This window comes from Artemia franciscana, chromosome 2 (assembly GCF_032884065.1).
Source record: "Artemia franciscana chromosome 2, ASM3288406v1, whole genome shotgun sequence".
In the NCBI taxonomy this organism is placed as follows: domain Eukaryota; kingdom Metazoa; phylum Arthropoda; class Branchiopoda; order Anostraca; family Artemiidae; genus Artemia; species Artemia franciscana.
The window spans coordinates 60,407,933-60,432,084 of NC_088864.1; the positions used below are offsets into that span (position 1 = coordinate 60,407,933).

Consider the following 24,152-nt stretch of genomic DNA (forward strand, 5'->3'; position numbering starts at 1 on the left):
ATGTGCCATGACGAAGGCCTAGTTTTCTACCCATTTAGTAATTTCAAATGAGAACTGTCTGACACCAACCCTTAATTCAGGTCTTGAGAACTCTTTTCACCAGAGACTGGAGAAAAGAAACGACGCTGTGAAAAAAGTGGCCGGCCAAGCTTTTGACAGTAGTGTAAAGATCAGCAATGATGGTGGGTCCTTAATCAGTGCAGAAGAAGTGAGTGAATTCTTCACCAAGATCTAAACTACCTATCCAACTATTACGGCTCATGAAAAGTCGACCATACATGAAAAATGTGAGCCTGAGAACAACATAATAGTCAGTGAGTTTGACGTTTACACGGAATTACGGAAGATCAAACCGAATACATCTTCATACCCTGGTGAATTACCTGCCAAACTGCTACGTGAATATGCAGCCTTCATAGCATTACCACTATCCAGCATCGTTAACGAGTGTTTTGCTTCTGGCTATTTCCCGTCACAGTGGAAAAGGGCCTATATTAGAATTATTCCAAAAAAGCGCGCTACTAGTGCATGCGACGATCTCCGCCCGATCTCACTTACATCTTGTTTGGCGAAAGTAACTGAGGCCTTTATACTCAAGTTTCTTCTGAAACAAATTCATGGGCGTATTGACAAATTCCAGTACTGTGGACTCCCCAAGTGTAGAACTACAATCTACCTAGTACGGATGTTTGACTGTATCCTCCAATGGCTTGAAAAAGGTAGCTGTTTCGTCGACATTTGCACAGTGGATTTCCGAAAGGCCTTTGACCTAATCTGCCACCTTACTGTAGGCATGAATCTCCAAGAAATGGGGGGCTAAACGACGCACCCTTGGCCTTGTACTTGACTTCTTAACTGGCCGAAAACAAAAAGTCTTTGCACTCCACGAAAAAGATTCGGATTCATCATGGTCAGATACTTCTTGCGGGCCCCACAAGGCAAGAAATTAGCTGGAATAATTTTCCTGGCTGTACTTAATTCCCTACTTAATCATCACGACGACCGTTACAAGTTTGTAGATGATCTGTCCATAGTGCTCGCTTACCTGGTCGAAAACACTATCATAACAAAGCAGTTTTCAGACCAGTTGTTTGATCAGCTAAAGACCGAATGCTCAAGTCATGATCTTACCATTAACGTAGCCAAGTCGAAGATAATTCGTTTCAACCCTCTGAAGCGGAATGCAGATATGCCTCTAGTCCCTTTCCCGATTGTGAACGAAATAAAAATCTTAGGAGTAACTTTCACTAGTGACTGTAGTTTCAGTGCCCATATTAATTTAACCGTCCACAAGGCTAATGCAAGCCTTCAGACACTTACCAAAATGAGGCGTTTTGGGTGTGATACTGAAAGTCTTCTCCATGCCTACATGTGTTATGTTCGCCCGTTGCTTGAGTACGCGTGCCCGGTGTGGGGTCCATCTGCTATCCGCACAGCGTACCTATTACGCGACATAGAGTGCGTCCAGAAAAGAGCAACAAGGATTATACTCCGAAACCGTGACATACCCTATGATCAAGCCCTCACTAAATTAAATTTATCTCCACTTAAAGCCCAGCTTGAACACCTTATTCAGCAATTTGGAAAATCCGTCCTAGCCAATAAGAGCCACCGATCAATACTACCCGAACCAGCCCCTCCTAATAGCCAAACTCGGTTACAAAATAAACTTGTACCCCCTAAAGTACGAACTAATCGTTACGCCAACTCATTTGTGCCTTTCTTCACATCCATTTGTAATGCTGAGTCGTAGTGTGTGATTTTTGTTTAAATGTATGATTTTTGTGAAAAAACTGAATTTAGCTATGCTACGATAGTTTTTAAATATACCGATCTCTCTCTCTCTCTTTTTTTTTTCTCTCTCTCTCTCTCTCTCTACCTCACATTTAATCATTTTGGAATCTTGGTTAGAACATGCACCATATTCAAGTTCAAGTTCTTTAATATTCAATAAACAGAAATTTTGCAATAGTATCAAAGTAATGACCCACGTTCAGGTATGGAATAGTTTCAGAGCTGCCAGTAGCAGAATTCAACAGAACCCTGAAAGCTACAGACACTTTTAGGAGCACAACTTGTTTATTGACAGATTTTCTTTGAGCAAAACTTATTTTTATATGTAAAAATGGTACTTTCAGACAAAATCTGCCAACAAATTTAATTAGGCCATGAAAACTGCCAAGTAGCATTGGTACTATGCTACCCCACATTTGCATGGCAGGACAGGGTGAGTTGACCTCGTCTGGGTTATACATACGACAATTAATAAATAACACTATCTTCAAACAGGGGAATAAAAAGATGGCCCTTCAACTCTTCGCATACTAATAAAACAGAACACCCAACAAGTTCGAGACAATAACAAAATAAAAAATAAACAGAATGATGAGCCTCGACCCCAGAATTCAATTTAAATTATTATCTACTGATTAAATTAAGCTATTTTATTATTAACTAGGGATGTATCTAAATCTACAAAACTACTTAATTTATTCAAATTATATATAATGCTATGTCTTGGTAAAAAAAAACGACTTTTAGATTTTATTAAGACTATGGAACCCCAGAACTGCGACGGGTCAAGCAAGCATAAAAAATCCAATTTTCATAAAACAAAAACCTATTATACAAATAACCTGGCAAAAGACGTTAAACATGTTTTATCATTTAAACAAGAGAACAGAAAGAAGGAAAAAGATACAGGGGAAGACTATTTAATATTTTATATATATTTTGCTACCACGGTAAGAATACGGGCTAAGCAGAATATTTTTCAAAATACGCAGAACTTTATTTTGTTGCCTATAAAGGGAAAGAATATGAGTTTTAAAAGTGTTCGAAAAAGTAATAGGGCAGTAATTCATACGTGAACGCATTAGAGAATAAAAAAAGAATTCAGTGATTATTTCTTGACAGTTTCATTCAAAGATAAATTTTTCGGCTTTTAAATGATAAATTTCAATCTATTTTTATCCCAATATATTTAATAATATCAAATCTCTAAATTTCTATGGGCAGGCCCCAATTATTAGTCGTCATCACTTCCGGTGTTGTTTCAGAAAGGTGTTGTTCGAGAAAGTACGAGAAAGGAAGACGGATTTCGTCTTTGCACAGTTAAAGTACACTTTATTTCTTGAAAACCCGTGCTGATTCTAACCTAAGGTTCAAAGATCTAGAACCAGGACTGCTGATATCGCATGCAGTGTCATTGGTGACTTTTATGTTAAGACCAATTACATTGATGCTATAGCTGATATCGTTCACACAAATAGGATATAGCACCTGACCTAGAGTAGAGCCTTGAGGAACTCCATCTGACTGAGATTAAGGTGTTGGTAAGGATGAAGTACCACCACCATCGACTTACTGGTTTCGATTTCTTAGGGCCTTTTATTTCACAGTTATTTAATTTAGCTTGCAATATTTTATGAGAGGTCGTATTCTATGCCTTTTAATGTCAATAAAAATCATAACAAGGATATCACATTTGTCAAGGGCGTCATGAACAAAGTGAGTCATGGCCATAATAGCATGCTCGGTAGAGTGAGACTTACAGAACCCAAATTGCATCGGAATAAAAAAAAATTGGTTTTCATCAGAAAGCTGACTGTACGGTTATATAGGCACTTTCAAACAGCTTTCCAAATGCGGACAGGATAGAAAACGGACAAAAGTTCATTGGGTTCTTCGGTTCTCTTCCTTTATGCAAAGGGATAATTCTTGCAAACTTGAAACAAGAAGAAAATCTTCCGCTTTCAAAACAGAAGCTGAAAATCAACTTTTCACCGCTTTCTTTTCAAACAGCTTTACATTGCAGGGTAAATTAAGGAGACGTCAAATTAAGGCAATGGATAAAATTTCGAAGGATCTGTAAGAATTAATCAGACGACATAATAAGAAGGCATTACATAGGCGTGCTAAGAAATTGAGAAATAGAAGCCAGAATGGACCAGTCCCACTTAAAATATAAGAATAGGCCTAAATTTACGAGAAGGAAATGACATGAACAGAACATTTTGAGAATGTGTTAAACCGTGACAAAGTTGAAGGAAATGATTAAAAAAAGAATTAAAATTTTACAATTTGGAAATGAAGGAAGATTCGTTTTGCAAGGAGGAATTAGACAGTAATGGAAGGATTAAAGAACAATAAGGCATCAGGTATCAATAGTGTGGAAAATGAATTTTTGTAACATTATGGTAGGCAAATTAGAGATTAATTACTGAAGATTGCAAATTTAATTTTTGAGAAACGAGAAGTAACTAGTAATTTTATAAAAGTTCGATTAAACCAGTTTACAAGTAAAGTAAAAAAAGAAAAAGTGTGGTAAATACAGAGGCTTGTGCTTCATTTCAAACTTGGCGATAATTATTAGACTAAGACATGCTGTGGATGAAATTCAAGAAAACAGCAAGAGAATCCAACAAAGGCTGTAAGAGAATATGTAATAAAATGGGAAGGAAAATTTTTCAGGCTTTATTATGCAGATAATTTGAGTTGTTACCCAAGGCTAACACAGCAAAACAAGTTTCTCCTCCATCCGAATCTGTTCAAAGCCTTCCTCTTTATACCCTCCCAAGAATTCCAAATTTCTCTTAAATCTTTCCTTGAGACCTCTTACCAACTAATTCGGGGACGGCTTGCTTTTCGTTTGACCGAAAAGGATGATATTTGGCAACTTGTCATCTTTGATCCGTAGAACATGTAGCCATCTCAACCTTTCTCTCGTTACAGCTCTAGAAAGCGGAATAAAAATATATTTTTTGGACAGCAATCATTTTCTCGAACCAAAGATAGTTCAAAAGAGGTTAATCATTAAACTCCGTAGGTATAGAAATGTTACATTCCATTCAATGTAAGATAACTCAGGGATAACTTGAATAGCCCAGTGGGCTCTTGTTGAGAGCCCAGTCTCAACAAGACAGAATTTATTGATTATATTGTTTTAAAACAGTTTTGGCCACTTCTACCAACAGTACTTCTGTTACTATCATTGCTAATTTTATTACTAGACTGGCCCAACCGGCGGTGGCAACCCTACACTAACCCTTAATATTACAATTACCCCTATCATTACGTCTACTACGACCATAGTTGTGACAGTAATCCAACAATGTCTATTGCTAATATCACTGCCACTTCCATTGCAAATACTATTGCCAGAGCAATTATTGCCACTACTACTCCTACCTAAACTAAAAATAGATTCATTTCTACCATAAGTGCAGATACAGCAAGCCCGTAGCCCCTACTACTACGATATTTGCCGACTACTACCACTACTATTTCAATCTTCTATGGCCACTTGTATCCCAACTGCTCCTACCAGGGTACCTCAACACAACACTATTGATATAAGATTAAGCCTTGATTTAAGCTAAAACAACTATTTAAAGTTATTAGATGTTCGAGATCCTTTGTTGAATTCCGTCAAGTTATACAAAACGGCATCATATATCTATGAATTACCTTAATTCGCAATTGGGAGCGTAATAAAGTCAAATGCTGGATCTGTTGACTCGGTTGTTGAGACGGATTCTATTTAAACCCATTACACGTAATTATATCCAGCGTAATATCACTACGTAAGTAAAGAGCAATTTGGGTATAATGTATTACCTTTAACTTCATTTTTCTTATCAAGGTACTTCGTACAGAAGGAGTTGTAGAAGAAACTTCGGAAAGAGCTGATTCGATTGAAATCCTAGTTCCCTTTTTGAGAGGCAAAAGTGATTGGAGGAGAGCCAGAACCCCTCTCGTGTCCTTCAATTCCCCAGACACATCGAAATCAAAATTTTGAAATAGTCACTGCGCCCAGCATAGTTGAAAGGTCCCTCCTCCAGGCTTTGGGATGGGGGCGTAATTTATACAATTCTCCCAATGTTTACGTATAGTATTTGTGGCTGAGAAAGGTGGGTATGTTTGACCTTTACTGTCCAAAAAGACGAAGGGCGTTCAGGTTAACTATTCAGAGAATGCTGAGGAAAATATTGAACTAAATCAAAACACATTATGTACATACAGGTTGTCAAAAGGGCGTAACTCAGGAATGACTGAATTTATTGATTTTGAACTTTCAGGGAACAATGAGGAAGATGATCAATTGAATCATCTGATCAATTCATCAATTGAATGGAATGACCAAAAAGGCAATATTTGCAAGTTACTACTGTTATTATTACAACTACTACTGCCACTATAGCTTCTGTAGCGAGTACTACCAAGGCTGACGATACTGAAGTGAAAAACTGAAGGATAGTTGAACTAAATCAAAGCATATTATACACACAGAGATTGTCAAAAGGGTGTATCAGCAATATCTATGGAACCCTTCGCTTTATCAAGTTGAAACTTCCAGGTCATCACGAGGGGGATGTTCAACTGACCAAGACATCATATGCACACTACTACTGCTGTTAATACTGTTGCTACTGCTACTACCGATCCTATTACTACCGTTACTACTATGACACTTACTATTAAGGCTAAAGGTAAAAAGCGAAAAACTTGAACTAAATCACAATACATTAAGTGCATGCACACCATCAAAAGGGCACATCTCAGGAGTAGATTAGGATATAAGTTGGAACTTTAAGGGAAGACTTAAAGGAAAAGACAATTAACTAAGAGGCAATCTGTGTACGCAACAAATGATATGACTGCCAGTCCAATAGCTGGTAGAACTAGCACTCCTACTAATTCGAAAGTGATACTTTCAGAGAACATGGAGGGGGAAGTTAAACTGTATCACAACATGCCGTCTGCATGCAGGTTGTCCAAAGGGCATATTAGTAATGTCTCAAGAATGGTTGGAATGTGAAGTTGAAAATTACAGGGCTTGTTGTGGGGGGTGTTGAACTAACCAAAAGGCAATATTTGCAACCTACTACTACTGCTGGTACTTCTATTAATACTGCTTCTACTACTACTGCAACCAAAACTAAGGCTAATACTACTACTACTAATTCTACTGATACTGCTATTACTACTGGTACTACTACGACTGTTACTAAAACTTAGGGCATTAAGGCAAAATTTTTGGGAAATGTTGAAACTGTGTTGAGTTAAATCGAAACAGACTATGCACATACATGATGTCAAGAGGACGTATCAGCAATGCCTAAGGGGCTGTTGTGGTATTGAGCTGAAACTTTCAGTGTGTGTTGAGGAGGATGTTGAAAAAAAGGTGCTATGTGCATACTATGCATTCATTAATTAGCCTAAAAAACAATGGAGAGTAAAATAAAGAAAAAAAATACAACGAAATAAAGCAAAGCAAGAGAAGAAAGATAAATATGTGATTGAAAACTAGGAGTATAAACCAAAACATAATAGAAACAAAACGAATACTTCACAAAACAAAAGATTAGAAGAAAACAAAAGTAAACGAGCGAGGCCACTTTAGGCACTAATAAATAGATATAGATGCTTATAAGTAGACTGGTATAAGTAGTATAAGTATAAGTAAGTAATCAGTATAAGTATACTGCTACTAATGCTACTACTACTACAGCTACTGCTACTACTGAAGCTAAGAGTATTAAGATGAAGGCTTCAAGGAATGTTTAGTTGGATGTTGAACTTAATCAAAACGAACTAACAAGAGTAGGGCTGACGCTCCCATGCCTTCAGAAGACCAGAACAAAATTTGCACTTTACTAGAGCAAAATACATTTTAAACGTTTTCCCTTTTTTAACTTTGATAAACCCAAAATAATTATGATTTTAAGAAAAAAGTATCAGTGTATATACATTAATGTCAATTCACATTCATTTGCTTTTTTTTCAACAGTCTTCGTTATGACGATGTTTTTTTTTTAATATTTTTTTAAACAATGGAAACATTAAGCTCGAAATCAAGGTTGTTTCAGTAAAGTGCAAATATTATTTTGGTCTTTAGAAGAAATGGAAGGTGTCAGCCCTACTCATCTTAGTTTCTGTTTATTTTGATTTTGACTCGGTTATTCATTGTAATTTCTGTTCGTTTGGGGGTTTCATTTATTTATTAGTGATTTGTGGTAGTTTTAAGGTATAATTTGTGGTAGGATAGATGCAATTTAAGCCCATATTGCTGACGAGTATTATTATGAATGGATATTATCGATGCAGATAAGGGAGAAAAGATCCACAAGATTTTGTGGAATCCAACCGGACTGCAAAAAAATATACCAGGAAGTAAGGCGAGTCTGTTTTCAAGTCATGCGCCAGGATAAGAGTAACCCGTAACTTCTTTAGAATGAAGAATGCCACTTGTGGAGTACTCGTTTAAACAGTGTTGAAAATTACTAATAAGTATATATAACTGCAAAACTTAGGATGGCTCAGATGTAAACATTTACAGTGAAAATATACGGGAAAAATTTCCAACTTTGTTTATGATTGATAAAATTATTTATTTGATTATTTGGTCTCTATAAGCAATAGTTGAAAAATAAACAACAATATACAACTGTGACAAAAATACTCTAATTTCGTGAAAAATTTCGATTGCGAATTTGAACTTACAAATACACATAATCTACCTCGGGCACTTAATTGATTTTCCTACTTTAGTAATAAACAAAACAAAAGATAATATAAGTTTATTGATAAAAAGAGTGTTGAAAATGTTACCGAAAGACGTATTTCTATTTTCTGACAGCACAATTTCAAGCAATTTGCACATTTGAGAGCAAATTAGAGAAGAAGTAGCAGAAGTGGCAAATGGAAATTCAACTATTAAACAAATTGAGAGCATCTGAGAACAGAAATTCAACAAATTAGAGAAGAAGTTGCAAATGCAATGGAAATCCAACTATGAGGCTGTGGATTCGATTCAATTTATTTTCAAAATGGGCAGCGGACAAGCCGAATATTTGTTTAGTCGTCAAAACATAAATATATATACAATCTATAGTCAACACTTATGGCATAATAAAACCCACTGTGGATAACCCATTAGAGAGCAAAAAACGAACTGGTTAAGTTATTTTTTCTCTCGTTAGCTTTTCCAACTGTTGATATATTCAACATCTCAATTTTTACTAAAATGGCTTTGGGAGTCCCCTCTGGTGCTGGGAAAATCCACTAATATTCCCTTTATCTTTGACACGGTCAGCGCAAACTGAGGTATACGAAATGATTTTTAAGCTATCAACTGGCTTTAAGAAATATTCTAAGCAGTACTAGTAGGGTAAAGCTGGAACGTAACCTAACGTAGGGTATACTAACGTACGTACCCTAACATACCTTACGCAGGGTATAGTGAAAAGTTGAAAACTTGAAGCACCTCAAATATCGACCTTTCTGTCATGCTAAATTGATATTTCTAATTTATTCACGGCACTTGTCTGGTTAAGAATACCTATTAAACTGAATAAAATTGATTGATCACATGTACTGCGCTTCCAGATGAGACATTTCAATCTTCCATAAAAACTCGCTCATCTGAAAAGTGCTTAGATTGTGATTTCATCTTCTCATTTTAAGCTGTATGTCAGTTTTGTTGTAGTAAAGCCAATTTTAATCCAATCAGTACTAAAGCCAGATAGAGAATTAAATAAATCTCCGATGCCATGGTCCATGGAGTGGTGCTGCAGCTGTGACCCAAAGGTAACAGTCGTGGAACAATACATCATGAACAATACAGCAGAACAGTATATCATGGATAAGATATTTGCATGCTAGTTATTGTAAGTTCAACATCTAATTAAAAAACTTTTAAAATAAGTTCTATCTGTACAAAATAATCATCTATTTGTATATCCAAATTTTATTATTTTACTTGTATTTGATTATGCAATTAAATAAAAAAATAATGTCCTAACTGCTACATTCCTAGACTTTGAAGGAGCATATGATAATGTTGACCACCAAATAAAATTTACACCTGGGATTTCAAGGAAATCTGTTTGCAAGGACAGCTTTAGGAATAGCTTTAGAAATTATTTCTTAGTGCACGATTCCTTCTCAAAAATAAAAAACTGAAAGCCTTCTTACTTACATTTCATGCTATTAAATTTCCAAAATAATAATTATTTTTTTAAACAAAATCAAACACAACGCGGAACTTCGGTTTTGAAATCGGGATTTCAGTATACTTCCCCAAAAATTTTAGAAAAATGCAAAAATTTTGCTTAATTTGTTGAAGACATAACATAAAGTTCTATCAGCCTTGAAAGGTATTTAGAGTTAAGATATTTTGTTTAGATGAAACTTGCAGAATTTGCAGAATTAAAACTTTAAAAAAGGCAATTTTATCTAGGAAAACCAGCTTTAATTCTGAGAAGATCTGTCTATCTGTATTGGAAAAGAAATTCTAACTTATTTGGAAAAACATTACGTCAAGGAGATTTATACATAATGGTAACTTAGGAAATTATTTCTTAGTGTACAGTTCATTTTTTAATATAGAAGAGCGCATGTCTTCTTGCATACTTTTTATGACATTAAACACCTAAAATATAATAAGCATCAAAAATCGAAAAATTTTCAATTTTTTTTTAAATCACACCTCGTGTGGTTTGAAATTAAATTTTTACAGTATTGTTTTCCTAAGATTTAGGAGAGGTAAAGAAATTTTATTGAAATTTCCTAAGATATATTATATAGTTCTTTGACCATTTAAAGTAACTAGATTTACAAAAAGCTTACCATTGACTCTATGACATTTTACTTAAACAAAAAGTAGGAAATTTACGAAACAAAATAAAAAATCTCCCTTGTCTAGGAAAAAACGTTATTATTAGGATGTCAAAAAAATTTTAACCCATAATGATAATTTTGGAAATTCTATCCAAGTGAACAAAGTAATTCTTTATATAGAAGCGTTCATTCAATCCTGTATACTTTTTAAAGAGTTATTCAATTGAAATACAAGAAAATTCAAATTCAGAAATTTCAGAAAACCCAATAAATCAGAAGTTGGCAATGAAGATTATTTTTACTAGGATTATGTCCAAGAAATATAGAAGAGATGCAAAACTTTGTTCAACTACTTTCAGAGAGAAAGTTTAACTTTCAATAAAAATACAAAATATATTTGGTTTAAAAAAGTTTACTTTTCCAGCTAGGGTATTTTTTTTTTACACTATATACAACATGAGGAAAAAAACATTTTTTTTTCAGGAGAAGTACTGAAAATTTGGTAAACTTTAATGGGACTTTTCTACCCCATTTCCCAATTCGCACACCCAGTAAAAATTACGAGCTTGTATTTCTTACCGATTTAGAGCTACAGACCACTAATCACCAGAAAAAAACGACTGTAGAAATAGTAATTGTTACTTTGCAAAAGAATAAAATAATTAAATTCTTAATAACTCCAAGGTCTACCATGAAAAATGGACGGATAAAGAGCTGCATAAAGCAGACATCACCCAAATCAGAGCTCCCTGCATTTTATTTGATCTTCTCTGTTTCTAACTCAAAAAGATTTTACTTTATTGGTATCTATACCTTGTTTTTAAAACAAGAAACATATTAAACCTGTTGTAACATCCTTTAAAATCTCCAACAACAACAAAACTGGATTGTAGAAACAAACACAATTATGTTAAGTTAATATCTCACTTTTGGCTGGTATGTAAAATCTACACATTCGTTATTAACTGAAATATTTGTTGAGTCAAATTCAAAAGATATATGGGATACTTATGTCTTTTAATGTTTCTTTCAATCATCCTATTCTCTTGTTGAGCATCGAATGATACCCCTTTCCCAATTTTGGTCCTTGCTAATGGACAAAAATAAAATGTATACTCCAATTTATTTTTTACGGCTTCTTAGAGTTTTTTAAATTTGTCCCCATGGGAAGCAATTACGTGATGAGGGAACAATATTGCATTCCAGATCGTTGTTTGGCTATACAGAAAATGATTCAGAATTTAAAGAAAAGTCTAGTAAAGAAAATGTATTTGGATAATATTTTACGCCTTTAGAAAATGTTTTCGAATACACACATATATATTCCTTGAGGCATAAATTTTTAATTTTTATATGTTTTTATATGATGTAAATAAATTTTTATATGTTGTTGAAATGTTCATTAGTGAGGAGATTTATTCAATGAGCAAATTTGAAATTTTCTTTTTAATTTCTTTACTGTCAGCCTTTCTAAAGAGAGAACAAAACAAATTTTCTTATTTGATTTCTTCTGAATTTGTTAGTTTGTTAGATATATATAACTCAAAACACAAAAATTGCAAATACTCACAAGTGGTTCTTTTGCTATGAGATCTTTCTGTTGAGCTAGTGAGAGACTGGGGACCATTTCAATAGGATTAATGGATGGAGTGCCATTATTGTCAAAAGCAAAAGGTGCAACTTGAGACAGATCTTGAATTACTGCCCTATTTTCAAAGTCATTGTCAATCCTACTTCTTTTCACACACGGTTTTGAATCTTCAGCTGTTTGAGAGGGATGACTAGAATTGGCAACATGTGAAAACGATTTCCTATCTTCAGCAAGTCCTGTAACTTTCAGCATATCCGCTAATTTTAGCACAGAATTAAAGTTCACTTGTGAAACTGTCACTTCTCCAAGGTACATAAACTCCACTAATGCTTGTAAGTCACAAAATTCTACATCTTTTAAAATGATAATGGGTAGAGAGTGTGAATTGTTAATGAGCAACTTCTCAAAGTATGAGCTGCATGCACACAAAACAAGTCTATGACATTTTATGATCTGGTTTTCACAAGACAGAGTGACATCTGTAAAATGTTCATTATTCAAAAGTGTAGCAAACCGTCCTTTATATACATCAGTGTACTTATCCCATTTCAGACGAAAATCTTTTTGCTCCATTGAAGAGTGTATCTAGGATGGGCCAAACACTAAAAATAAAAATAACAATTAGTTGAAACTGATATCAGTATAAATGAAACCAAAAATGAAGCAAAAGTTTGGGTTTTGGTAAACCACATATGAAAGAGAGTAAAAGAGTTTTACCAAGATTAAGCTTTTTATATTAGACAAGTCTATACTGTGGTGCAGAAAAAATTGAGGTAATACAAAAATCACTGTGCTATAAATCAGGCTGACATCAAAAACACTTTTTGGACTGGAATTTTGACACTCATAACCCAAGCTCAAGATAATACTAATATAGATTCTGTATCTTCATTGGCCACCATTAAATTTTGGGCAGTTGAATTTATAACCGGCTAGATCTACTACTATTGATACTTACAACTCACTGCAGCACCAAACCGCCCAACACCAACACAGCTAAGTACACCTCTACTCCATCCCAGTCTAATCAAAGCCTTCCTCTTTACATCATCCCAAGAAATTCCCATTTTCCTTGCATCCTCCTATTCCATTTAGACACCCTGCTTTTCATTTGGCTCTAGATGGTTAGCCAACAAGGACGACCTTTGGCAATCTGTCATCCTTCATCTTCACAACGTGCACTAACCATCTCAACCTTTCTCTCATTATAGCCCTGGAAAGTGGAATTGAACAACATTTTTTGAACAGTTTACTGTTTGAGATATGGTCAATCAGTGGAGTACCCAATTTAATCCATACTGGCTTAGCATAAATCACAATGTAGTTTAAAATAATACTCAATAGTCCAAATTATGTCTCCAAAACTTTCAATCAAGGAAAAATAGACTCATACCAAAATTAATAACAAATCTTTTTTTCCCCCAAGGTTTGAAGCCAGTACCCTTTTATGCAATTTTGTAAGCCTTGTTAAAGCCAGTATTAGGAAAGAGTCAAGACAGGAGCTTGAAAACACTTTCTCAGAGCATATTTTCACACCTGAATCCATTGCTGAAGAAACAATTCTCCAAGCTCATTTACTTTCCAATATAGCAAAAAGCATCTCATCTGGAATTTTTCTCACATTTTGTCAAAAGAAAAGACCATCACTTTTGTAACTTGTCATTTTCAGAGCAAGTTTTGACGACTTATACTTATTGACGACATGACTGCCTGTCCATGGATTATTCTTTATGGTTGATTGTGTATGGCTATGCTGTTTGACCTATGTGGTTGTATGGATGAGTAGGGTTAAGGCCTCATTCAAGTGCTGGTCTATATTAATCACTAATTTAGGAAAACAGTCTTCCTTTTCTCCTTCTGTCTCTCTTCTTTTTTTTTTTTTTTTTTTGCGTGTTTGTGATGTTGCATTGGTGATTTCTCTTTTCATGATATATATATATATATATATATATATATATATATATATATATATATATATATATATACATTTATATATATATATATATATATATATATATATATATATATATATATATATATATATATATATATATATATAATGAAAGTATACTGACAGCTTTTTTTATTATTCCTCTGCTAGGTAGAAGGTGAACATACTATTCAACGCATCTTTTTATACTCTTTCTAAACACAAAACTTGCTTTCTTAGAAAATTCCATTTTATACCCTTAAACTGAACCACAAAAGTGATACTTTGTTCCCTAATATTTGCCTAGATAAACAGGTTTAAATAAGTGATTAAAGACCTACCATTTATTATTAATTCAATGCCAAGATGACATTTTACAATAATATATCCCGCAGGCACTAATTTACTACTACCAAGTCCAATAAACTTAATAATTAAGAGTCATGAGGATCATCAATGAACTAATTACTTTTTTAAATTAAAAACAGATAAAGATATTGCGAAAATAATTATTTATATACAATTACAAACCACACTTCAAAAATACTTTTCAACATGGCTGCCACTCAAATTTAGGCACTAATAATAGTGTTGAATGAGCTTGGTAGATCCTTTCCTGTAGAATTCTACTGCTTGGCTTTTCATCTAATTTGTAACTTCTTCCTGCAACTGTACACTGTTGTCAAAACTTTGTATTGCCAGCCACTTTTTCAATGTTGAGAACAAGCCATAGTTGCTTGTTGCAAGGTATATACTGTACAAGGGATGAGGAAACCATTTTAGCTCAAAGGATTCCGACCCTTAATGTGGGCCATCTGCTGTGTGGGGCCAGGCATTATCATGAAACAGTAAAATCTTTGTGCTCAACATTCCCCTACACTTGCCTTGGATAACTCATCTAACGTTTTACAAAAGATGGACAATATCTTTCTGAATTTGTTGTCATACCTTGTGCCAGAAACTAAAAGAAATTTTGAGAAATAAGAGTTACTCATGAATAGTTCTACAACAGCCCCAAGCCTGAATATCAATGGGTGCTACAGTAAAGAAAATGTTTCAAATGTACAATGTTCTATTCATTCAGAAACATATGCTCTCCGAATTGAATTCAAATTTCTTGAATAGATCCAAATCGCATTCTCATACATACAGCCTGCAAAGTTAACTGCAGGGCGTCTGCCTTTACGCCTTGCAACAAACACAAGGAAAGTATTTTCTGCAAAGCTGTCAATAAAAAACGGTGACTTGTTGTTTGCATTTACTGGGGGCACTGGGCTAATAAATGTATAAATGCCCACTAATTGTAATAATCCAGTTCCGAAAACTGTAGGGAGGTATATGGAATAACAACAAGTCCTTTCACATCTTTGACTTATTCTTCAGAAAAACAAGCCACTGTAATCCCTATTCCTCTCTAGTCAGCAAACAATGAATACATGCAATTATGTACAATAATACACTGTTATTGATTGTGGGAAGTGCGAGTACCTGAGCTACCTGTCCCCAGCAGTTTAAGGCCACTAGGCCGGCCGGTACCAATACGGCTCTTCCTACTCATTCCCGCTCTCTTCTGCACAATCCAAAACTATAGATAAATCACATCGTCTTAAAAAATTGACTTCTTCAAGCTTCAATCGTTACTAAACAATATTTCTCTTCTTTAAGATATCAATTGATTCCTTAAATATCTTACGGTCAATATCCAATGACACGTTAGAATCCAGGATAGCTGTATAAGTATTTTAAATCTTAGCCAAAGAGCAGAAACGCTTTAGAGCAATAGTTTCCTCATTGTGAGCCTGGCAATCAAATAATACATGCTGGATTGTTTCATCTGCTGAAAAGCAGACTCGGCATAAAGGGGAATGATGTAGCTTCCAATTAAATAACAAGCTATTTAGAAGTAGGGCACCTGATTTCAGCTGGTAATATAGCACCGTATTTAATCTTGTATGGAACGGGGATAAAATTGGTTTACTGTGATTAACATTGGATCTTTGCCTGATAATATCTCGTAAATTGAGGTCAGAGGAAGGACTAGGAATTAACATGGGAGCCTTTGCTGCTAGAGAATCAGCCATATCATTATATTTGATGCCTTTATGACTTGAAATACGTTCAAAATAAACCTCATTTCCTTTGATCTTAAGATTAAGAAGCTGTCTTCTAATATTATACAAATCTTTATCATTGACAATTCTATTAATACTTTGTATCAATAGTAATGCTGATTTAGAGTCAGAGAGACAGAGTATATTTTCAGATTCCATGTTATAATTTGTAAGTTCATCCAAGGCCAGGCGAATGGCACATAATTCAGCAGACAAGATAGAACATCCCAATGGGAGAGGAGAATAGATGTTCAAATTCAGGGATGGTATACATGCCCCTACTCCAGCTCTCTCCCTCTGGACAGATCCATCTGTATATATTTTTCTATAGTTAGAGTACGCCTTTGAAATCTGTTCAGCCAAAATAGTCTGGATCTCATAATTAGGAATCAAGTCTTTACTAATAGAGATAAGTTCTACTTGACAACCTGGTGGACTCATTTCCCATGGAGGGGACTCAGTAAAGGGATATGCATAAAGCAAATGTTGATTCCAGTTTGGGACCTCCAGTTGAAATCCATGATGAATGGGCATTGGGACAGGCTGACTTCCCAGCAAAGGTATGTACATATACAGCATGCTTGGTTCCATAAGCCTGGATTTGCGAGAAATATTTAATCCTTAGACTAGATGCTCTTTCACTTAGGGACGCCAATCCCGACAGTATTTTTAAATTTGACAGAGGAGTATGCTTATGCACACCCAAAGCTATTCGAATAGCAGAATTTTGTAACGATTCGAGGATTTTGAATGAGGATGGAGGACGAGCTGAAAAAGTTTGAATCCCATATTCTATATTTGAACAAATATATAATTTGTAAAAATCCAAAATAATTTTTGGGTGACACCCCAACTTACTTCCAGCAAGTCTCTTTAGAATACAAAGTCTCTGAATAATCAGAGATTTCAAAGAATTAAAATGTTCATACCACTGCATTTTAGAATCCGTAAATAAAACAAGTAACTTCACTGAATTGCAATATGGGATCTCCCTTGAGAAAATTGTTAGTGGATTAGGAGGATCTGCAGTACCATTAGTAAATATAATGGCTTTAGTTTTACTGATTGAGATTGTGAAGCCAAATGCTAAAGAGAATCTCTGGGCTAATCTTATATCCTGTTGAATAAGACTTTGAAGAAGGCCAATATCCCTTCCCGACTTCCAAATAACCAAATCATCTGCATAAAGGCCAAATGATGCATGAGATACTTGAAATTCAGAAACATACATATAATATAATATAATAATGCTATCTCGCTGACAAAGTTTTAAAAATCCTTTGATGCACTTCGACAACATATGGAGTTTCTCGAGCAAAGACTGGCGACTTCAATTGCAATCCAGCCAAAGACAATATCCACTCTGAAATTTTTCTAAATTGCCTACCCACATCCTTTCAAATTTAGCAAAAATCTTTGGACTTTACCTGCATCATTTCAAATTTAGCCAAAGGCTTTGGATTTTATATATACCCATTCTAGTCGACACATATTCAATATTGACCACATTCTGTTACGTAGATCCATTCCTTCATCACATTATATACACTGCACCGAATTAGTGACCATCTTGGACTGTCTTTTCATCTACAGTCATCACAGAGCATTAATACTCAAAAGACAAGAAGGTGGGTGCAGAAGAAGAATCAGAATAAATGGGATGCTGATTTGTACATGGCCACTGTCTCCTCTATCCTTTTCTGCATCAAAGTGCCATTCAACTTACTATGCTCCAGCCCTCCGAAAACATTTGCCACAATTGATCTTGACACTTATTACCATCAAATTGTTCACAATATGAAAGTTGCTGAATAACAGCAGTCCCTCCTAGGCATGTCAAGATTGGCACAGAAAAACCAAGATGGTCCAAGTCTGTTGAGCTTTTTGACAGCAAAGCAAAAACTGTAGCAAAAAAGATTGCATGCGGATGACCTGCACCATGGGATGTATTTGAGTTTAAATGGAGTGCCAAACGCAAGTATAAAGCTGAGTTGAAATAATATACCCTATCATTGGACAACATTTCACTGAAAATAAGATATCATGGCAAAATATAACCCAAACTGATGGAAGTTCACCAATTTCTTCTCTGACCATGAATGATTGGGATTATTATTACACATTAGTCTGTGGAATCGAAAATGTTACCATAAGTAAATGTTATGAAGAGGAGGTTTTTAGCTGACTTGGACGATTTTCAGGATAGTAATGCGTTACTGTCATATCACTGAAACAGGTTAAAAGTGCAATAAAACAAGCTCTGTATGGAGCAAAGAATGGAATTGACACAAATGGCCTTTCCATGATGCACCTGAAAAACTTACCTGATTGCTTCAATTCTCATCTTCAACTTCTTTTCCAGATGTGCATCACCATGGGCATTGTTCCCAATAGTTTCCTAAAACAAATTATAACATCGATTGCAAAGAAAGGGAAAGACCATAATGATTGTAAATTTTAGTAACTCATCTGTGTATCATGCGTTTTGAGTAAAATATTTAAATTTGCTATTTTTCCCAAGCTAAACACAGAACTTTTTAGAGATAAATAGCTTGGATTCCAAAAAGATGTTGATTGCACAGAGACACATAGATTACGAATGCTAATACATTCAAAGAGCAAAAACTAACCTCTTAATGTGTACACTGTTGATTTATCAAAAGCGTTTGATAGCATTGATCTTCTGCAATCTCTTGACGCTCTATTGCACAGCAGCAAAAATATGAGTATAGTCAAAACTAATAATTTTCGGTACATAAATTTTATAGTATCTACCAAGTCATAAGAGGCATTAGGCAAGGCAGTGTTCTTAATCTTGTCATTTTTAAACATGCAATCTCTAAGATTCTGAACCACATCTCTTTTAATTCATGGTAACAACTTATCTTACGTGGATTACATTACATCAATGGTGATCTTCTCAGCAGGTCGACGACTGACAAGCAGAATAACCTGAACAGACTACAAAGTGAACTTCAGTCAATAAGACTTTTTATTAACATTGGAAAGCGCGAGTTTCTAAGTTTCAACACAGGTAATAGTGATAGTGTTACCCTTGTAAATCATTCAGTTGATGCTGTATCAGAACTGAAATACCTCAGCCTAACGATTTCAGATATGCTCTGCAAAACCAGCAACACCATTGTGAGGCACACAACCGCCACCTTAAACATGCTTACGGGACTGTCGTTCCAAATCAGGGGCAAAACTCCTGGAAATCACTTGCTTCAATTTATCGTTCAGAGCGCCAACCTCACGTTATTCACCTTACCAACGATTCTAATTAACTCGCAGAGAGTGAAATAGATAAAATTAATAAGGGCTATTTTAGATATGCATTGTATGTGTTCACTGTTGAGCCCTCCATTTTCCCAAAGAGAGGGTGGCATTTGAATAGACTAAAAAAACACACAATTATTGCATATGATGATTTGTTGGAACCACCCAAAAAATCAAACATGATAAGTCTAAAAGAATAACCCAAATAACTTAAATGAACCATGGGTGAAAATCAACAATGTGGACCATTAAATGGACCAAAGCAAAAGGTATTGACAAATTGTCTTATACAATCAAAATCCAAAATGAAAAAGAGAGAAGAATGTTGTTAGAAGATAAGTGAATTAGAACTAATTAAAGCACAAGTGAAGAAGAACAGTTGCTGCTAATAAAACATAAAAGCAAGCAACCCAAATAATATAAATTCACAATGGGTTCACATGAACAGCCAGGACCATCAAATATGACAACACCAACTTTCTGAAACAATTTAAATTCAAAACAAAGAAGAAAGAAAAACATGGTTAAAAGATGTGCAATAGTAAGAATCAGGACAAACTAAAAAAAAAGAGAAGAACAAAAATGTGTGGCAAGAAAACATGAAAACAAGCAGCCCTAACAAAATAAATTCACAATTGATAAAAATGAGCAATCTGGATCATCAAATAAGACAGATGGAAGAAGAAAGAAATATCGCATTCAAAATTATAGCAATGATGATTGGCTTGGGATACTGACATGGAAGGGGTCATCAATGCTTATTCCACCTTTTTTAAGGTAGAATAGAACACTTTCCAGTATGAATTGTGAAATCATCACAAAATTCTGCTTTTTCTTGTGTTTCCAATGTCCCTGGGATTAGAGACTAACAAATATTGAACTCAAAGAATTTATTCCAACTATGAAATGAAATAAAAGGAGGTCTACACTTTGAAACATGTGCAATAAAAACATCACTTCTCCTGAAAAGAAATAAAGTAGTTCTTTGTATAATTCATGCACACTGTAACTTTGCTAACTGAACATTGCCATTTTCTGTGATGGGGCTCAATCGTTTTACTACATTGAACACATCTTCTTGAAGAACCCTGGACAGGTAAATTCTTTGATTGATCCAATCTCTTTTCTTGAAGGACATTAGGCTTGAATTTGGGATAACTACTGATTTTCTGGATGGCCGACCTCTCTCACCCTTGCAAAATAACTTCCAACCAAACCAGTGACAATGTGACATCAAACGTCCTTCAACATCATCTTGTTTGCATCTGGTATACTGTAAAACTTGAACAAGGCAAAAGTCTTACCCTTGTAATATTAACAAAGTTCCAAATTAGGTGGTGCCACTACTTTCTGCTTTTTCTGTCTATTGCATAGAGAGACTTCAACATACCAGACGTCTGGGCATGTAAATTGGGTAACAGATCTATCTTTCTGCTTTGTACCAATCTATGTCACTTCTCCTCCATTATGAATTGTTAAAAGAAGTTGTATACATAGTTTGTCCTTCCAGCATACACAGTAGATTTCATCTAACCTCACAGTGTAATCTGAATCACCTCATCTAACCTCTTTTTAGGTTTTGAGACTGGGTAGACTTTTACAGTTTGCATGAAATGTACCACAGCACTAGAGCTTGTTGTTCATAATTTTTCTATAAGGTTTACTGAATTGAAGAAACTGTCAAAATAAATGTGATAATTTTTGCCTTCTAATCCCATTGTAAGATCTATAACTACTCTTTCTCCAAGCTCAAACTTGGTATTGTCAGCTAGCCTCCCAATGTAGACCTGAAAATCACAAACAAAACCATGCGTGTCTGCTCTGACCCAGTTCTTGAAGCCTTGTTTTACTGGCTTCTTAAGCATATACCATTTGAAAGCAATGTGTCCTTTGAATTTGACCACAGTTTCATTGAAAACTTTTATTTCATCTTGAGTAGTTGAGATGAACAAAACACCTCTTTGAGTAGCATATAAGTTCGTTTAAAATACAATGTTGTCAATCAGATTAAGATCAAACAGCTCAAGGAAAAAATTAACTGGATTATGTAAAGCTTCTATCCAAATGGACCCTGTGGACTCAGTGAAGGGTTCAACATCTTTAACTTCGAATATCTTATTCCACTTCTTCACTATGACTCCAAGGGGAAGAGAATCTTTGTTGTTCTTTACTTCTGACTTGTTGTTCACTTCTGTTACTCCATCCTCTTGATTATTGGTTTCATCTGCACTTGATGATAACTCTCCAGCCAGACAGTTGCTCAGTGATTCAGCATTTGAAACTGGAAGGTCCAGCAGCCAATCATCAGCACTATCCTCTGACAACATGTCCAGTTTAGATTCTGGATCTCAAGGTTGGTCATCAAATTACTTTAAGATATCCTATGTCCACAAACGACAGTGTGCCATAACAATTTAGCTGAGAAAGAGCAATTTTAATTTGAGATTTTAGATGCTAGGCCCAATTTTGTGGAAATTCCTTGTGTTTCATTTTTTTTTGTCAAGCTGACAAAGTGGCATCAAGCTCAAACCACTCAGAAAAAAAAAGAAACAACTTTTTAGCATATGTTGCAAGGTGGTAATCACAGATGACTAGCCTCACATGCCCAATATCTCTTTATTGTGCTTTATATCTGAAACTGTGATGCTACTAACTTGTACTCTACTGCACAAAGAATAAATTGGCAGGAGAGCAATGCCCATAAAAGTTTTTCCATCAGATAGCATTGCTAGGCAAATGCTAGACTAATGGTTTTTTATTTTAACACCTAAGGTTCATGGGAAAAAAAAATATAAAAAGGTGATTTCATTGAGGAACAACTTTGTTGGAAAGGGTTACAAACAACAAAGATTTGTCAATATATATTACACAATGACAACAGACAAGCCAAGGCAAAAGTTAAAGATCCAGTCAAAGAAAAAGAAGTAAAATCTGATACTGGATTAGCCTCTGTTACAAAGTTAAATAAAAAAAAACAAGTTTTTTTTAACTGAAAGTAAGGAGCAACATTAAAACTTAAAACAAACAGAAATTACTTCATATATGAAAGGGGCTGCTTCCTCATCAACGCCCCATTCTTTACGCTAAAATTTGACTCTTTCTCTTAACTCTACTTTTTAAAACAGTAAAAAACTTTAGCGTAAAGAGCAGGGCGTTGATGAGGAAGCAGCCCCTTTCATATATGAAGTAATTTTTGTTCGTTTTAAGTTTTAATGTCACTCCTTACTTTCAGTTAAAAAAAACTTGTTTTTTATTTAATTTGTGAACGTTTTTGAATAAATGCATGTTTTGATTTTGGCTCTCCACAGAGGAATAATTAAAACGAAATTTGCATTTTTTTTTTTTTTTTGGCTAAATGGCTTTCTCATAATTTTGATCAAATGATTTTGAGAAAAAAGAGCAGAGGAGGGAGCCTAGTTGCCCTCCAATTTTTTGATTAATTAAAAAAGCAACTAGAACTTAAAATTTTTTATGAATCTTTTTATTAGCAAAAGATATACGTAACTTATAAATTAGCTCACAAAAAGAACTTTTATATTCTCATGTTTTTAATACATATGTGAGGGGGTTCGTCCCCTCGTCAGTACCTTGCTCTTTACACTAAAGCTTAAATTTTGTCCCAATTCATTAAGAATGACCCCTGAATCACAAAAACCATAGAATAAATAGTTGAAATTACTAAAAATACTTTAGCATAAAGAGCAAGGTATTAGGAGGAGGTGAGCACTTCATATGGGTAATAATTTCTGTTCGTTTTAAGTTTTAATGCTGCTCCTTACTTCCAGCTGAAAAAAACTTTTTCATATTTATTTTTTCATTGTTTTTTTTTAAATAATGCTAGTAAATCCTGTGCTCCCTTCATGGAAATTTTCTTCCCCCATGGCAAATTCCTTGATGGAAAGTTCCCCCAGCATATCACCCTCTTCTCAACCCCTCCCACCAACCAAAAAAATCCTCCTGAAAACGCCTGTACACTTCCCAATAACTATTAATATATGTAAGCACTGGTTAAAGTTTGTAACTTGTAGACCCTCCCATGGGGACTGTGGGGGAGTAAGTCGTCCCCAAAGACATAGTTACAAGGTTTTTTGACTACGCTGAATAAAATGGCTATCTCAGAATTTTGATCTAGTGACTTTGGGTAAATAATTAGCGTGGGAGGGGGCCTAGGTGCCCTCCAATTTTTTTGGTCACTTAAATAGGGCACTAGAACTTTTCATTTCCGTTAGAATGAGCCCTCTCGCAACATTCTAGGACAACTGGGGCGATACAATCACCCCTGGGAAAAAAAAAACAAATAAATAAACACGCATCTGTGATCTGCCTTCTGGCAAAAAATAAAAAAATTCCACATTTTTGTAGATAGGAGCTTGAAACTTCTACAGTAGGGTTCTCTGACATGCTGACTCTGATGGTGTGATTTTTGTTAAGATTCTATGACTTTTAGGGGGTGTTTCCCCCTATTTTCTAAAAGAATGCAAATTTTCTCAGGCTTGTAACTTTTGATGGGAAAGACTAAACTTGATGAAACTTATATATTTAAAATCAGCATTAAAATGCAATTCTTTTGATGTAGCTATTGGTATCAAAATTCCATTCTTTAGAGTTTTGGTTACTA

At 34.8% G+C, this 24,152-nt stretch overlaps 1 protein-coding gene across 4 annotated transcripts in view; it reads right to left on the minus strand.

Annotated features, from left to right (window-relative positions):
• The window catches only part of LOC136043869 (broad-complex core protein isoforms 1/2/3/4/5-like), a 55,484-nt gene that overhangs the window by 13,700 nt on the left and 17,632 nt on the right, over positions 1-24,152 (minus strand). For 2 of the 4 annotated variants that reach the window (XM_065728834.1, XM_065728836.1), the window contains exons 2-3: positions 18,580-18,653; positions 12,194-12,816 (exon numbers count right to left, since the gene is read on the minus strand). In XM_065728834.1, the coding sequence (XP_065584906.1) occupies positions 12,194-12,787 (594 nt within the window). In that variant the 5' untranslated portion in view covers positions 12,788-12,816; positions 18,580-18,653. The remainder of the gene's footprint in view (positions 1-12,193; positions 12,817-18,579; positions 18,654-24,152) is intronic. The other 2 variants (XM_065728833.1, XM_065728835.1) reach the window with 1 other exon arrangement.